At 41.0% G+C, this 17,210-nt stretch overlaps 1 protein-coding gene across 1 annotated transcript in view; it reads left to right on the top strand.

Annotated features, from left to right (window-relative positions):
• Positions 1-12,143, top strand: part of YWHAB (tyrosine 3-monooxygenase/tryptophan 5-monooxygenase activation protein beta) — a 20,292-nt gene extending 8,149 nt beyond the window's left edge. Inside the window, 6 exon segments of the mRNA XM_030532974.1 lie at positions 2,583-2,884; positions 4,154-4,277; positions 7,112-7,142; positions 7,144-7,273; positions 9,760-9,854; positions 10,280-12,143. Of these exon segments, the coding sequence (XP_030388834.1) occupies positions 2,591-2,884; positions 4,154-4,277; positions 7,112-7,142; positions 7,144-7,273; positions 9,760-9,854; positions 10,280-10,418 (813 nt within the window). The 5' untranslated portion in view covers positions 2,583-2,590 and the 3' untranslated portion in view covers positions 10,419-12,143.
• Positions 12,144-17,210: the final 5,067 nt, after the last annotated feature.

Here is a 17,210-nt window from a genome sequence, read left to right on the forward strand (position 1 = left end):
ATTTTTACTGGGCAGTATATTTATTAAGGCCATGTCTACACTGTGCACTTAAGGGTATGATTTCCCCTGGTTGTGTATATGTACTTGTGCTAGCCCTTGTCAAATATTAATAGCAGCAGAGCTGCGGTAATGTTAGTGGCAGTGGGAGGCATGGCTTAGCTGTTTTGAGTACAGACCTAGCTGAACCTCATGGGTATATAAGCTAAGCCATGCCTCCACTGCCATTATCCTATTCAGATGATTATTCTCATTATCTAGATATCCGCTGCTATCTATATTCATGCTAGCTCAATGAGAGCTAGTGCAAGCATGTGTATGCGAGCAGGGAAATCACACCTCTAGCTTGCAGAGTAAGTGTAGCCTAAGTGTGTGCATTACAAAAATAACTCTCACTTCGCACCCTTACTTGTAGTCATCTTCTTTCATGTGGCTTGGGTAGATAGCATGACTACAAATTTATATCTAAGTTTGACAGCCAGCACATTGCCGTAGTCCCTTGGCAAAAGAACAAAGGGGACACTCAGATATGATGTGCTCCATCATTTGTGCCTGGTGACCACAGTTGCACACAGGTGTTTGCCTTGTTTTTCCATTTAAGGAGGGTTTGTCCACATATCCCGTGAGCTGTCCTGATGTGATTCAGTCTGCATCAGTCTTTCCAACATAAATCAAAACCCGGTGGTTCCTCAGCGGGATCAGTGATGAGCTGACTTGGAGTCTGCAATGGCCAGTGATACAAACTATTATGTCTCCCTAGAGTAGATCCTTCCTGGTAAAGATACAGCCATGTTAGTGAAGTAAAGTAAGTTAACTCACTGTTGGTACCTATTTTGTCTTTAGGGAGAGCGGCAATCTTAATATCATCAATTTGGCACATTTAAAAAGTGCCAGAATCCACTGGTTTAAAAGCTGTGTTTGAAAGAGAACTAGACTTAATGCAGAACTGTGTATCCAGAGGACTCCATTGGCTTCTTGCAGCAAAAAATCTGTATTGATCCAGTGGCTCACAGAACAGGCACATCCATAAGGTGTCTCTGCCTATATCACACAAGTCCTTTGTTCAGACTTAGTTATATACAGGTTACCATTGTGCCTTGCAGACACATGGAACATAGCAGTGAGGAAAAGCCATTTTCCTTACTAACTTCAGCATTCATTGTCCTAAGGCAGACCTTCTTAAACTATGCTCATTGGAGAGTTGGCTGGTCACATAGCATATGTCTGACCTTATTTCCAGCTGCTAAATTGCATTTCAAAAAAGATGAATGTTTCTTTCCATGTAAGCAATTACTTTACAATTGCATGACAGTCATGTGGGCCACATCCTTTCTCCCTCAATCTCTGTATTAAAATATGGTTGACACTGAAAATGCTACAGGATAGCAGGGTTGATTGTCTCAAAAATCTCATGTATAGAGAAACACAGATGTAAGAAATAATGTTCCTGGCAGGGCAGTATAAAAACATTTTCTCTGGTACCAAACACTACAGCTTTATTTTGCTGTTTTAAGTATCCACAAAAGCATTGCATTTTACATCAAAGAGGGCTGCTTAGTGACAGCAGGAGCTGTCCAGTGTTTCAGATACTCCTGCGCTAAGAATATTATTCCTGTCATGGAAGAGTACTAGAAGATACAATAACATGAAAAAGTTCTGTTTTTCTTTTTTGGCAAGTGTTTGAACATGCAGCCTTTCCTGTCAGACTTCTGGTATTGTTAGATTGGGGACATGGTATCATGATAGGATTGGAGAAGTCTGTTGGGGGGAGGGAAGGAGGATGAAGAGACTGATATGATTGGACATGACAAAACATCAGTATTAATGTCACATTTGAAAAGATAGTGTTCAGGTTCTTCCAGGAGTGTGATTGGTTGTGATTCTTAAATGTTACAGAAGATGTTGATTAGGCCTCAGCTGGAGTATTGTGTCCAGTTCTGGGCACCACATTTCAGGAAAGATATGGACAAATTGAAGAAAGTCCAGAGAAGAGCAATAAAAATGATGAAAGGTCTAGAAAACATGACCTATGAGGGAAGATTGAAAAAATTGGGTTTGTTTAGTCTGGAGAAGAGAAGATTGACAGGGGACATAACAGTTTTCATGTACATAAAAGGTTGTTACAAGGAGGAGGAAGAAAAATTGTTCTTAACCTCTGACAATAGGACAAGAAGCAATGGGCTTAAATTGCAGCAAGGGAGGTTTAGGTTGGACATTAGGAAAAATTTCCTAACAGTCAGGGTGGTTAAGCACCTGAATAAATTGCCTAGGGAGATTGTGGAATCTCCATCATTGGAGATTTTTAAGAGCAGGTTGGACAAACACCTGTCAGGGATGGTCTAGTGCAGGGAACTGGACTAGATGACCTCCTGAGGTCCCTTCCAGTCCTATGACTCTATGCTGCTCTTAGTAAAATAACCAAAATACAAAGTTAAACTCCTGCTAGTAACTCACTACATTGATCAGGAAGAAGACAGACTTCCCACTTATTAATCATCATGACTTATACCGCATCACTTTATACCTTTATCGTTAGTTTTCCACAACCTGTGCAATCAAGATAAAATAATTTTTCTCCTTTTAAGGAATAACTATGGATAAAAGCGAGCTGGTACAGAAAGCCAAACTGGCCGAACAGGCTGAGCGTTATGATGACATGGCTGCTGCTATGAAGGCTGTCACTGAGCAAGGACATGAACTGTCCAATGAAGAAAGGAATCTACTCTCTGTTGCCTATAAGAATGTGGTTGGTGCCCGTCGCTCTTCCTGGCGTGTAATTTCCAGCATTGAACAGAAAACCGAGAGGAATGAGAAGAAACAGCAGATGGGGAGAGAGTATCGTGAGAAAATTGAGGCTGAATTGCAGGATATCTGCAATGATGTTCTGGTAATAATCCAGCAGCAAAAATAACAATAGTTAGCATTGCAGCAATTTCCGGGGAGGCTTAAGGAGCCTGACTTACTAAGATGCTAAAGTTCCAGGCAGGAAGATAATTTTTTGTGGCTCTGGGTAAAGAACTTAGCTGGGTGTAGTAATTGAGTCTTCTAGTTTCTTTCATGTAACTATATTCAGTTTATCTTAAAGTGTTGTCACCTACCAATATAAAAACACACCAAAACCTTCTACTAGCCAAAGGCACAAAACCTGTTAGGCAGAGATTAATATGGAAGATGATTGCGGGAGAAAGGCTAAGACACCAGAAGGATCTGTGGCCAACTGCCCTGGCAAGAAGCCCATCACTTACACTCAGGTGCTGGGATTCTTAGGGTGCTGTTCCTGTTTGGGGGTGAGGGGGAGTGGGTGATAGATGCTCCTATGTATTTTAATCATCTGAAATTTGAAGCCACTACCCATATTCTTTTGTGGACAGGAAAGGAGCTAGCGTTTTCCCCCACACCAGTTTCCTGGCTTCTCTGAAGTTAGAGGTGGAGGGATTCTGCTATTTTGTGGTTGCCTCAGTTAATACTCTATTGCATGTGAGGAGGAGAGGGTTCCTGGTACTGTTCTCGCAACCGTTTTTGATTCCTCTTCCTCTGAATACGCAAGTACAGCCTCCATTGCTACTCATAGCTTTAGACAACTTCATTGTTGTCCACTGTTCTAAACAGCAGCAGTGAAAGTAATCAGAGTCTTGTGAATCTCACTCTGCCAAACGGTAGCAAAATTATGAATAGCAGTGGAGGCCCATGAGCACAGTACCTGCAGACTCATGAACACAGCACTGCGTCAGTTTGCATATGAAAGGCTGTCCTTGCAATCAGGAGGGCTGTCAACTTTTTTATCAGAGGGGTAGCCGTGTTAGTCTGGATCTGTAAAAGCAGCAAAGAATCCTGTGGCACATTATAGACTAACAGACGTTTTGGAGCATGAGCTTTCGTGGGTGAATACCCACTTCCTCAGATGTCAACTTTTTGAGAACTGAAATTTTGCAGAAATGAATGGTATAGGTCCTCAGCTGGGAAAGTTTCCCGCTCCCCAGTGGATTTTTCTCCAAGCTTTGGTAGTGGATAATAAACTTCATGTGTGTACATTTAAAAGTTGCATTAGCATGTTAAATGCTCATACTTACCATAGTGGTTAAAGCTTTATGTTTATCACCCCTGTGGCTTTCATGACAAAAGCATTTGTGTAATTCTGTGATGCTTCCTCTTTCAGGAACTCTTGGATAAGTACCTTATTGTCAATGCCACACAGCCAGAAAGCAAGGTCTTCTATTTGAAAATGAAAGGCGATTACTTCAGATATCTTTCAGAGGTGGCATCTGGTGACAGCAAACAAAGTAGGTAGAGTTAAAATCTTATATATATAATATATACACACACACATACATATACATACACACACACAGCTGATCAGAAGCCAAATAGCCACTAAGCAGAATGAAGTATGAAGAGAAATGTTTGTCTGTTTTCAGTGAGGAGTATTTATATAGATTTCAACATTCACTAACTATTGAAAACAAGCATTGTGCTAGTTGCTCTTGACGTGCTGTCTGGAGTGCCTTCCTCAGGGCAGACTGTCAGAAAACAGGGCAGATACCTCAAGCTGTTGGTGTGTTTTATAATTAGATTCACCAAGCCAGTGACATATGTGAACTCCTGGATCACTATAACAGTCTTACTGTGGAGTCACAGTTACTCCTTTTAGACTCTCCAGTCTATCTTACCACCCAGACAAACTGGACTTTGTGAGAAAAGGTCTCTTAAACCAAAAATCACAACATATAAGATTGCTCTCAGGCCCGAGAGACAAGTCACTTCCGCCTGATCAGTTGATACTCTAGATCTTATACCAAAGACAATGCTGGTAGCCAATTATATAGTAAACTAAAGGTTTATTAGCTAAGAAAAGGAAATGTGTTATTGAGAGGTTAAAACAGGTAAAATATATGCACAGGTTAGTCGCAGTTTATAATTCCAAATGGTGGCAGTGATGTAATAAACTGCCAGTTTCCAAAAAGTCTTTTCAGGATACCCAGGTTGTCTCTGGGGATCTCTGCTTTGCATCTAGTACACTTCCTTGTACTAGTCCAAGCAAACCAAAGGTGCAGGATCTTTCCTTGAATCCATACTTGTAGCTTCTTCTCACAGGAAACAAGCCGACAGTGTCACTACCCACATGGTTTTTTCTTTGATGACAAAGAGTGAGGAATGCATTTTGAGTCTTTGACCTTTCATCATCATCACATAATGAGCACTTGCTCTGAAATTAACTCTTTTCTGTTAGTTCTTCATTTGCATTCTATAAGGCTTCTTTCTCATTTGATGGGTTATTTAGTTACAAGAGTATACACAATGTGAATGTTTGCTACTATGTTATAACAGGATACGGATAAGTGAAAACAATGCAAGTAACATCCAGTTAGTTTTCATGAAGTTTAAACATCAAATAAACTCTTATACATTTAACAATCACTTAGATCTATACTAATACACAAGTGAATAGGCCTGGGGCTTCGGCATGAGCTGGCACATGGTCTGCCAGCGTCAATGCTCTGACCAAACTGTCCCGCTTCCCCCAAAAAACCTCATTATACATGAGCCTCTGTAATTAATATCAAGCCAAACACACTGCCATCCCTTAGCCTACTCTGCCCCAAAATACCTCCAGTCCCTGAAAAGGCTTTGCTACCTGTCTGAAAGTTCAGCAAATCCAGGATCTGGTAGCCTGAGAGAAGAAATGCATTATTTCCTCATGGAAAATGCCCTGCCAGTAGGACCCTCCTAATTATATCGGGGATCTAGCTGAAGTAACTTCACTGGTTGCAAGTTTGGTATCACATTTTGATAGGTGGACTCTCAAGTAACCAGGTCCTAAACCAATTAGAGTTCTCTAGGTTACAACTAACACCTTGAACTCTGCCTGGAAGCCAGTGGGAAGTCAGTGCAGTTCATGGAGCAGGATCATAGGGCTTAGACCAGGGGTGAGCAAACTTTTTGGCCTGAGGGCTACATCTGGGTGGGGAAATTGGATGCAGGGCCATGAATGTAGGGCTGGGGCAGGGGTTGGGGTGCGGGAGGGAGTGTGGGAAGGAGTGCGGTGTGCAGGAGGGGGCTCAGGGCAGGGTGTTGGGGTGCAGGAGGGAGTGTACGAGGAGGTGCAGGGGGTGGGGGTGCAGAGTGCGGGAGGGGTGCTGGGTCCGGGAGAAGTGCAGGCTCCGGCCTGGCACCGCTTACCTTGAGCGGTTCCGGCATGGCAGTGGCTAAGGTAGGCTGCCTGCCTGCCTGCCCCAGCCCCATGCCTCTCCCAGAAGCGGCCAGCACCATGTCCCTGCAGCCCCTGGGGGAGGTGAGGCAGAGGGCTCTGCGTGCTGCCCTCGCCTGCGAGTACCTCCCCCGAAGCTCCCATTGGCTGTAGTTCCCTGTTCCTGGCCAATGGAGCTGCGAAGGGGGCGGTGCCTACAAGTGAGGGCAGCAGGCAGAGCTTCCGGGAGCCGTTGGTGGTGGCCAGGGGAAGCAGGGAGCATGCCTTAGCCTCACTGTGCCACCGGGCTGGCAATCCCACAGGCTGGATCTAAAGCTCTGATGGGCCGTAGTTTGGCCACCCCTGACTTAGTCCCTCTAGAGCTTGTTGTGCTACCCATCAGCCTGGGGAAGGGGCACTCATAGTTCCTCTGTGCTCCCAATTTTTAACCCACGGAGTTCAGGACAAGAGGTTGCCTCTTGGACACTTCCTTCTCAGAAGCATTAGGGAATGGCTCATTAGTTTTCTTCAGCGTTTACCTTCCAGAACTATTTCCTGTTCCTCTGTTAGCGTCTCGCTTTTAACACAATGCCGTTTGAGTTCAACAGTACTAACCACAACTATGTCTGATGGTTTTTTTTAATCTTGGTATGAATTGTTGCATTTTAAATCTTATGAGCACTCCTACATTAATAGCTTAGTTTTATCATTAGCGTTTTACCATTAAAATTATTGAAGGAAATCCCTCTGTGCTTGTATTTTACATGTGGATATTTATTAACCTTCTAATTGGAATTGTTACCTGATGTCCAAAGTTTCTAAATTGCCCAGACTAAGGTGGTGGTAAATAATCCTTGCCTTAAATACACAATGATCAAATAAGATGCAGTGACTTACCATGCGTTAATCTTTCTGAAATTGCTTTTGCAGCAACAGTATCAAACTCTCAGCAGGCTTACAGGGGCATTTGAAATTAGCAAGAAAGAGATGCAACATACGCACCCCATTCGGCTTGGTCTGGCTCTCAATTTCTCTGTCTTTTATTATGAGATATTAAATTCCCCAGAAAAAGCCTGTAGTCTGGCAAAGACGGTAAGCAGACTTATCAATATTTTTGTCTGGGGGAGGGGGAGGAAACTATTGAAGGCGAAAACTATTAAGGTGTACAGTAGTGTCTCTGAGGTAGGTTTGAGTGATCTGTTCTTCTGAAAGCAACTATACTCTCCTTCAAGAGTACTCTGTCAGTGGGAGGATGCCTGCCTCAGAGGTGCTGGCCTCCTTTCACAAGAGATCTGTATCTAATATATTTTCACATAAGCGAGCAAAAGCATAATAGTCATTTGACTATTGAAAAGTACCCTGTGAGGAATAAGACAGGCTGCCGTCTTCACACTTTCACAGGATTCTCCCAGAAAGTATTTGTTTTGGAAATTGAAAAATGTTTGCATTCATCTAGAGCTCCTGAACTGAAACTAATATTGTCTTTAGTTGAGCATATTTCAAAAATTTGATGTAGCATTTCTCCAGTGTGACGTCACCAGTGCTCTCCATTCATGACTGTAACATCGAATCTCTCTTCAGAGGCCAGAACCATTTTGCTTTGATTGGCGTGGCCAACTATTTGATTATATAATATATAGAACTGGAAGGGACCATGAAAAGTCATCGAGTCCAGCCCACTGCCTTCACTAGCAGGACCAACTACTGATTTTGCCCCAGATCCCTAAGTGGCCCCCTCAAGGACTCCTAACCCTGGGTTTAGCAGGCCAATGCTCAACCACTGAGCTATCCACTGATAGTTTAATTGTGCCCAAATAGATCACAAGTGAGTTAGTTTTTTCTCTTTACCCTTCCTTAAAATTAGACCAAATCTCTTTCTGAGAGGTGAATAGCTCCATGTGGTATTTTTATTAGTTCACCTCTACTTGCTTTCAACTGAAAACTGTCAAGTAACAGCTTGGATAATGATGGCATTCAGAGTTACTTAGCATATATGTACAGTGCACTTTGTTTAGGGTCCTAATATTTTGTAGCAAGAAAGATTTTTCCTTGCAATGCACTTACTACTGTTAGTCTGCTTTTAAGTTATTGGGCTGTAAATCAATCTGCTTTAGAAATGTGGCTATGTTTGGATAGAAATATATTTTAAATAGAAAAAGGGGCCTTATTCATGGCAGCTACCAAACATGCTGCATGGACTTTGATGGAAGATTTTATAAAACAACTGGGTGACAACTACGGTCGTACAGTAACTCCTCACATAAAGTCATCCCGGTTAATGTTATGTTGCTGATCAATTAGAGAGCATGCTCATTTAAAGTTGCGCAATGCTCCCTTATAAGTTGTTTGGCAGCTGCCTGCTTTGTCCACTGCTTGCAGGAAGAACAGCCCGTTGAGCTAGATGGTGGGGGCTTGGAACCGGGTATGGACTGGCAGCCCCCCTATCAGCTCCCCCTTCCCCTAATTTCCCTGTGTGGCAGCCTTCCAGCAGGCTATCAGTTGCTGGCAGTTCAGCTGTCTCTCTGTGGTGTGTGTATACGTATATAAAAATATAGTTCTTTGTCTGGTGAAAATTTTTTCCTGGAACCTAAACCCCCGATTTACATTAATTCTTATGGGGAAATTGGAGTCGCTTAACATCATTTCGCTCGAAGTTGCATTTCAGGAACATAACTACAATGTTAAGCGAGGAGTTACTGTATTGTCTTTAGTGGAAAGTACATTTTCGTCCACTGTCGCACTGTTTCCTATTTCTTTAGTTGCCTTTCTATATGCAGCAGATATAACCCTGAAGATACCTCCAGTTTTTCAGCTTTATCTCTACATGCCCACTGCCTCTAAATCAAACCTTTGAGCCCTCCATTTTTTGCCTGGTCTACACTAGGGGGGGATGTCGATGTAAGATACCCAACTTCAGCTACAGGAATACCGTAGCTGAAGTCAACGTATCTTATTCCGACTTACCTCTTGTCCTTAGGGCGCGGGGATCAACGGCCCGCGGCTCCCCGTTGACTCTGCTACCGCCACTCGCTCTGGTGGAGTTCCGGAGTCGACGGGGAGTGCGTTTGGGGATCGTCCCCGATAAATTGATCGCTACCCACTGATATGGCAGGTAGTCTGGACGTACCCTTAGTGAGGATGCTCTAAAGAACTTTTCTGACAATGCTGCTTTTTAATTGGGCGGCTGGATTGCTTTTGAGCTATGTGAAGCAGTCCATTCTGTGGGAGTGAGCACACTCACTTCTTGAGTATTCAGTGCTGGCCTGGGAAGTAGGGCTGGTCCAAGAATTAATCTTAAAACTCATGTAACAAAATAGAATTCTTCCAGTCGGCCAGTGGCCTTGTCTTCACTTTGTTGCAGTTGAGCATGGCTGGTACTTCTTACTTTTGGGAAAGGAAAAATACTCCTAGTTAGTTGTTGGATTTTTTGGTTTTTGTTTTTTTTGGGGTGAATCACTGAATTTTAAATATAATAGAAAAATTTAAGAAAAAAATTGTCGATGCAACTGAATTCAGATGAGCACGGAATTTTGAAAATCTAGTGTCTTTGTTCTGTTGAACTGTTTTGCCTGTTTCAGGCTTTTGATGAAGCGATAGCTGAGCTGGACACACTGAATGAAGAGTCTTACAAAGACAGCACTCTAATCATGCAGCTACTTAGGGACAACCTACTGTAAGTATCACTGGGACAAAGTGCTACACTTGTCACCGTTGTAAATGTTAGGCTGTAATTGGACCTGTCTGAGAGACGCTGCCTTTTTATGTTAAATAAAATGGCATTTGCTTGTACTAGCACAAGTCAGTAGCCTATCTGCAATCAATTGTCATTGAAAGGTGCACTTTTGTTGACCAGTTTCCCAAAAGCTAACTTTCCACTGCCTGCATACTGCCTGTAAGCGTCATTGCTTTCTGTTCCTAACAGAATTAGCCTTCTGTTTTTAGTTTCATTATTCTTTATCTTGCCACTAAATTCAACCATTTAATATTCTTCCATTAAGAAAATTGCACAACCTACAACTAATTATCCATCTCCCCTTCCTGACAAATGTAATTAACTGCATGCTTTCAGCATAAACATGTGTTTGTATTTTCTTACAGCTATGGACATCGGAAAACCAGGGAGATGAAGGGGATGCTGGGGAGGGAGAAAACTAATGGCTGTCACGCTTCACTATATGTTCAATGTCACTCTGTATCCTACACATATATCCCTTTGTGCGACAAACAAAAAGAATAGTACATCGACTTTCACAACCTCAACGTAGCAAAAACTGTCTGTGGGGTAAAACAATTGGTTGTGTTTTTGTGTACTTAAAACGGAGATTGGTTCTACAACTGCATTCTGAACTTTATTATGAATATTTGCAGTTATGATTACCGTGTTATATTTTTTAACTCCAGCACTGTGATTATGGGTTTTGTGATTGCAGTTGACTTTACAAAACTCTTGCTGGTAGAAACTAGACATTAATATGTAACTCTGGAAAGCTTAATCTGGCACCAAAATAGTCGAAGTACAATTCTGTTGTAAAGTTGTACAGAAAGTTATAAAAATTATATTGTGACACTGGGCATGGAAGGAAAACAATCCATTGTATGGCATTCCAGTTCAGTAACACACTTCAGTTAAGTACTTTAACAGGCACATTTATAGACATTTTTAATCAAGTGTGGTGCACTGCTTTCAGTCAAAAGCTCACTCTAAGTAATCTTACCTTTCTGAAGGTTCAGTTTTTGGGAGTATAGCAGCCTGATTTCCAAACTACATTGGTAAGTAATTGGGGTTTGACTTTGAAAAATCGTCCAGTGCTCATACAACATGATTGACTAAAACCCCTTCCCACTGCATAAATTACTTAGTTACAACTTGGACTGTTCCTTTAGTAGTCAGATTTCTTAGTGCACTACTATCAGCTTGCAGCAGGAAAAGACTAATGAATGGCCTTACTAGTTGTTGGACAATACTGTTAAATGTAAAATAATACAAAGATTGCATTTCACTAGGAGAATTAAAATCTCTTTGGGTATTCCCACTCCGAACTCGACCTGGAAAAATTTCTAATATTTCACTCTGTCCATCTTTGAATTCACTTGTGAAATCTTCTTCTCATTGAGTTGATATTCATCCTCACCCTCTCACCTGGTTTTAAACTTCATTAAAACATTTCTGGACTCCTACATATGTTCATTATTTGTGGATGATAAGTGATATCAGGGTGATGGAGAGAGATGTGTGCTAGTGGACAGGTCTCTTACTCAGATGTTTTGAGAATTGTCAGTGTGCTATAGCCTTCAGCTCTTAATGTCTGCCACTTTAAGACAGATCCTGGTATTACCTAAATTTTCAGGATTCCCATTATTTCTTACTGGAATGCAGACCTTACACATTTGTAATGCTTGTTAGGAACTTGTGATATTAGAACTCCAAATACCCTCATTTAGTTATGTTCCCAAACAGGTCCAGTCAAATAAGACCTAATAAGAGTTGCATGAATAATGCAGTGGAAAAGATTAGGAATAGTCATCTGTCAGTCTCGCAGTATCATCCCTCTACCATTTCACCTAGCTGTAGAATCCATCTGTTTGTCCATTTGTCTGCTGGAGAGAGAATTTCATGCACTGATTTTAAAACTCCCTTCTACTAGCTGAACAAATAGTGCAGTTAATACTTGGCGCCTGATAAATGCAGTAGTGATGAATGTGGAACCGAGCCTGTCTGTATATCTGGTAGCTCTTTCGCTTTGTTTTTACTGACCAGTATTCTGCCTAAAGTTTGCTTCTGTGATGGTTATATTGCTAGCACACCGTGGTTGTGAGAATAGTGTAGCAAAAAGAAATACCTGGTTATTGATGTACTAGATTTGTGTATGTTCTTTAAACAGTTCTAGTTTCACTTACACAAAATAATCAGTGAGAGTGTAAAAGAATTCAAAAGTGAATAATAAAAAATTTTTATCAATTCCTTGTGGTCTTTTATCTTTGTCACACTTGTGGCAACAGAAAATTGTGGTAGTAGAATCACCACCTCATTATAGTAATGTCCAGAATTTGGACTCTGTGACTTGTTGACTCTTATGAAATTAAGTGGTTCAAATATTTAATAATTCCTCTCACTAAGAAAATGAAAAAAACTCTGCTAGAGTACTCACTTTGTAGTAGAGGACACTGGTTCTGTTTGCTTGATGTCCATTCTGTTAGGCGCATGCCTGTACATTTTCATGTGTGGGGGAGGTGAGGAAGAAATGGACCTATAAATATCCTTATTTAATTTGCAGAGAGTCATTGAGTATGGTAGTGGTTGAAAACACAGTATATGAACATCTATTGCAGTGATTTCTTCTGTTGATTGTTAATGCACAAAAGATCCTGCCTTGGGTACTAGTATAAGGTTCCTATCTGACTTGTTAATGGTGCTTGCATTGGAGATGCTGAGAGCACTATGTGCACCTGTAAATTAGTCCCTGGAAATTTCAACAATATTTAATCTCTCATCACAAAAGCCACAGCTCTGCATCTGACTGTAAGCTCAACAGTTCTGGAAGGGTGGGGATCAGTCAGTGTAGAGAGGATTATAAACTAATCTGACAAATGAATAGTGGTTCTTTTCTTATGTTTCACACCTGTGCTAGCTTGCCAAATGCCTAGGTGCAGTGTAATTCTTCCCAAATCATACTCTGTTGGATACATTGCAGTGAAGTTACTTACACTGAACAGCTTGCCTAATGCTGTGACCTCTCATGACAAATGTTTGTGCATAGAGTTTGAATCACCTTGCCTCAAAAATATGGATTGGGGATATGCATAAACATGACTAAGCATTTTTCACAACGGTACTCTTGATGGTTCCCCCCTATTTTATAATTGTCACACAAAAAAGATCTTAACAAAGATGCCTTTTTTCCCCCATTTCTTCTTTACCCCCAGTCTCTTCTAGTCATATCTCTGTTGTGATCAATAAAATTAAGGTAAATTTTTCAAAAGTGCCTAGGTGACTGGGGCATAGAGGTGCCTATTTCTCAGTGAAAGAAACTTAAACTCTGTGCCAAGTTACTTAGGCACTTCTGAACCATTTTTTCCAGTGTCTGGAAATAAATTCAAAAGTTCCTATTTTAAGGCTCTGTAGTTTGTTGGAAAACTGTCCAAGCTTGGATGGCCTTCCTCTCCCCACTTCCCCTACATCTTACCAACAGACCTATGCATTTTTATATTGCTAATAATCTAAAACTTGTAAATATAGGGCCTGCTTTCCAACAGGGCTCAACCAGGCTCCTATTTGCATGTCAGTTTGCTGTTTTTGTACATTATCCGCTGTATGCACAGCTAATAAAACTTAACGACATGCACAGGTATCAGTGTACACATGAAAATTAAATGTGTAAGTGTGTGTGCAACATTGAACACAGATGGAGGCCACATTCTTAAAATTTGCTCACAGTGAATAGTAATAGTCAAATTACTTTATGATCCAGGGGTTATCCTGAACCCTGAAAGCAGGTTGGCTGGGGATGAAAAAGGCAGTCCATCCTACTTTAGCTTTATAAACTGTTGTAATGGCCTGTTTGCTGTACAAGGGATTGAACTAATCTGACATCTAGGGAAGCAGCTGACAAAATTACAAAGAGCAGAATTACTCTTGGCAAGCCCCTCAAGACAAGGTAGAGCCTGAGTGTGGGAGGGATTTTTGATGTTGCCCTTTAGCACTGCACTTACTACTTTGGAAGAGTATTGGCACATAAATTGCATCCACATAAAAACCACCTGTTTACATATTTGTACTGTTCAGATTTTTAGAACATTAGGGAGTACAATAGCTATGCAGACTCAAGTTACCTCAGCTCCATTTAAATGGTATTCGTAGCTATATGGGTTGTGGTAAGACACTTCCCCTCAAGTCTCAAAAGGTCCGTTTCTCAAAGTACACACACCCACACACACATCCCCAAAGGGAAAGAACCCACAAAGGAAGTATTCTAAATCTTTTATCTGTAATGGTGTTCCTTTTTTCTTCCGTGCCCTTGAGGATTCAAGATGGTAGATTCAATTGTAACACTGCTGTAGCTACAACTTGAATATCAGGAGAGATTTGAGAAGATTCAGAGAACTCATCATTTTCTTTACTTTTAGAGGTTCTGTACATCTTAGCATCTTGCCCATTGTAGTAGACAGTCTCATTTAACACTATTTCTTGTCACACTAATGGTACCGATCTATGTCTCCCCACTCCATTCAACTGCTTTACCTTCTCTACTAGAGAAGCATAGTGTTAAAACCTAGCTAGTTGGGGTTAAAGCACTAATCTGTCCCACTAATCTTGCATTGAATGATTTAACCTCCATTTAGATGTATAGTTATAAAGGCTGTCAAGTGACTTAAAAAATAGTGATTAATCGCGCTATTGAATAATAGAACATTTATTTAAATATTTTTGGATGTTTTCTACATTTTCAAATATTTCAATTATACAGAATACAAAATGTACAGTGCTGACTTTAGATTTTTTATTACAAATATTTGCATTGTAAAAAAATAGTATTTAATTCACCTAATATAAGGTCTGTAGTGCAATCTCTTTATCATGAAAGTGCAACTTACAAATGCAGAATTATGTACAAAAAAATCTGCATTAAAAAACAAAACTATGTAAAACGTTAGATCCTACCAGTCTAATCTGTCCTACTTCTTGTTCAGCCAGTCACTCAAGCTTGTTTACATTTTCAGAAGATAATGCTGCCTGCTGCTTGTTTACAGTGTCACCTGAAAGTGAGCACAAGTGTTCTCCTGACACTATTGTAGCCGGTACCACAAGATATTTACGTGCCAGATGTGCTAAAGATTCATATGTCCTTTCATGCTTCAACCACCATTCCAGGGGATATGCGTCCATGCTGATGATGGGTTCTGCTTGATAACAATCCAAAGCAGTGCAGAACGACATGTTCGTTTTCATTATCTCAGTCAGATGCTACCAGCAGAAGGTTGATTTTCTTTCTTGGTGGTTTGGGTTCTGTAGTTTCTGCATCAGAGTGTCATGTACTTAAAACTTGAAAGGATTCTCTACACCTCATCCCTCTCAGATTTTGGAAGGCACTTCAGATTCTTAAACCTTGGGTTGAGTGCTGTAGCTATCTTTTGAAATTTCACACTGGTACCTTCTTTGTGTTTTGTCAAATCTGCAATGAAAGTGTTCTTAAAATGAACAGCATGTGCTGAGTCATCATCCGAGACTGCTATAACACGAAATATATGGCAGAATGCGAGTAAAACAGAGCAGGAGATGTACATTTCTCCCCCAAGGAGTTCAGTCACAAATTTAAGTAATTAACCCTTTTTTTTTTTAACACGCGTCATCAGCATGGAAATGTCCTCTGGAATGATAGCTGAAGCATGAAGAGGCATATGAATGTTTAGCGCATCTGGCACAAATATTATGCGACACCGGCTACAAGAGTGCCATGCGAATGCCTGTTCTTACTTTCAGGTGACATTGTAATCAAGAAGTGGGCAGCATTATCTCCCATAAAGGTAAACAAACTTGTTTGACTTAGTGATTGGCTGAACAAGAAGTAAGACTGAGTGGACTTGTAGGCTCTAAAGTTTTACATTGTTTTGTTTTTGAGTGCAGTTATGTAACAAAAAATCTACATTTCTAAATTGCACTTTCATTATAAAGAACTCACACTACAATGCTTGTATAAGGTGAATTGAAAAATACTATTTTTCTCATTTTTACTGTAAATATTTGGAATAAAAATGAGTGATCACTGTAGACTTTGTATTCTGTGTTGTAATTGAAATTGATATATTTGAAAATGTAGAAGAACATCCAAAAATATTTAAAAAATTTAAATTGGTATTCTATTGTTTAACTGTGAGATTAAAACAGTGATTAATTGTGATTACTTTTTAGTTAATCATGTGAGTTAACTGCAATTAATCGACAGCCCTTATAGTTATCAGCTATTTTGCCAGTTTCTCCACCCTTTGTAGACACATCTGGACTTAAATCCCCAGCTAGTGGACTGTAGCCCACGAAAGCTTATGCTCAAATACATTTGTTAGTCTCTAAGGTGCCACAAGTACTCCTGTTCTTTTTGCGGATAGACTGACACAGCTGCTATTCTGAAACCAGCATTTATACTGTACACTTCCTACCTCTGACCCTGATAATGTAGCTGGTTTTTTAAGTAGATTGCAGAGCTTTATAGTGCTAGCTTCTGCTGTTGACTGGTGCTGATCAGTCTGCCTCAGGAATGACACCTTCCCATCCTTGCCCCTGGGAACCTAGGAGGCAGGCTTGTCAGCGGAGGCAATGGGGAAGTGACCAGGTATGTGGGGGGACAGGAAGGTAAAGTATAGGAAGAGAAAAGAGAGGCAATTGTTTTTCTTACTTTAAGCTTATATACCTGCAATGGCTTGCTTAGAAAGGGAAATCCCTGGGTGCTAAGCCGTAGCAGGAGGGCTCTCCTGTTACATGTCACCACTGATCCTTTGGTCCTCATATACCAGGCCAGGTTACGGTCTGAGTGCAGTGCTCAAATAGTGATGATGGTGTTGTGAGGAGCTAGGGCAGCACTGGGCTGTGTTGAAGGAGAATCCAATTTTTCTACTGCTATGGCTCACAGCACAGGAGATATTCTTGTTGAGCACGTGCCTACGTTCTCAGCCTATCAGATCTGCAAGTGCTAATACTCCACTGTCATCCCTCCCTCTCCTGCCTGCTTTCGCTCATTCCTCTTGTGAGCTGAGAGAGCAGAGGCAGCATTGCTGTGAGGAATGTCATCTTTGTGCCAAGAGACTGGCACTTCAAGCATTCTCTGTAGTGCTGCTAAAGATTTCTGCAGTGTCAGTTACAATTAACATTCTGGGAAGTTGCCAGATAAGCTACTGTTAATATTAATGCCATTGTTACCTGTTGCACCTAATCACTCAAACATAAAACCCAAAGCCTCCCCAACTTCACAGCAAACTCCTGTTCAAAGTTAGAATATTACCAAGCACAATGCACACATCCAGTTCCTCACTGCCAAGG

The sequence above is a fragment of the Gopherus evgoodei genome, chromosome 14 (assembly GCF_007399415.2).
Source record: "Gopherus evgoodei ecotype Sinaloan lineage chromosome 14, rGopEvg1_v1.p, whole genome shotgun sequence".
Lineage (NCBI taxonomy): Eukaryota > Metazoa > Chordata > Testudines > Testudinidae > Gopherus > Gopherus evgoodei.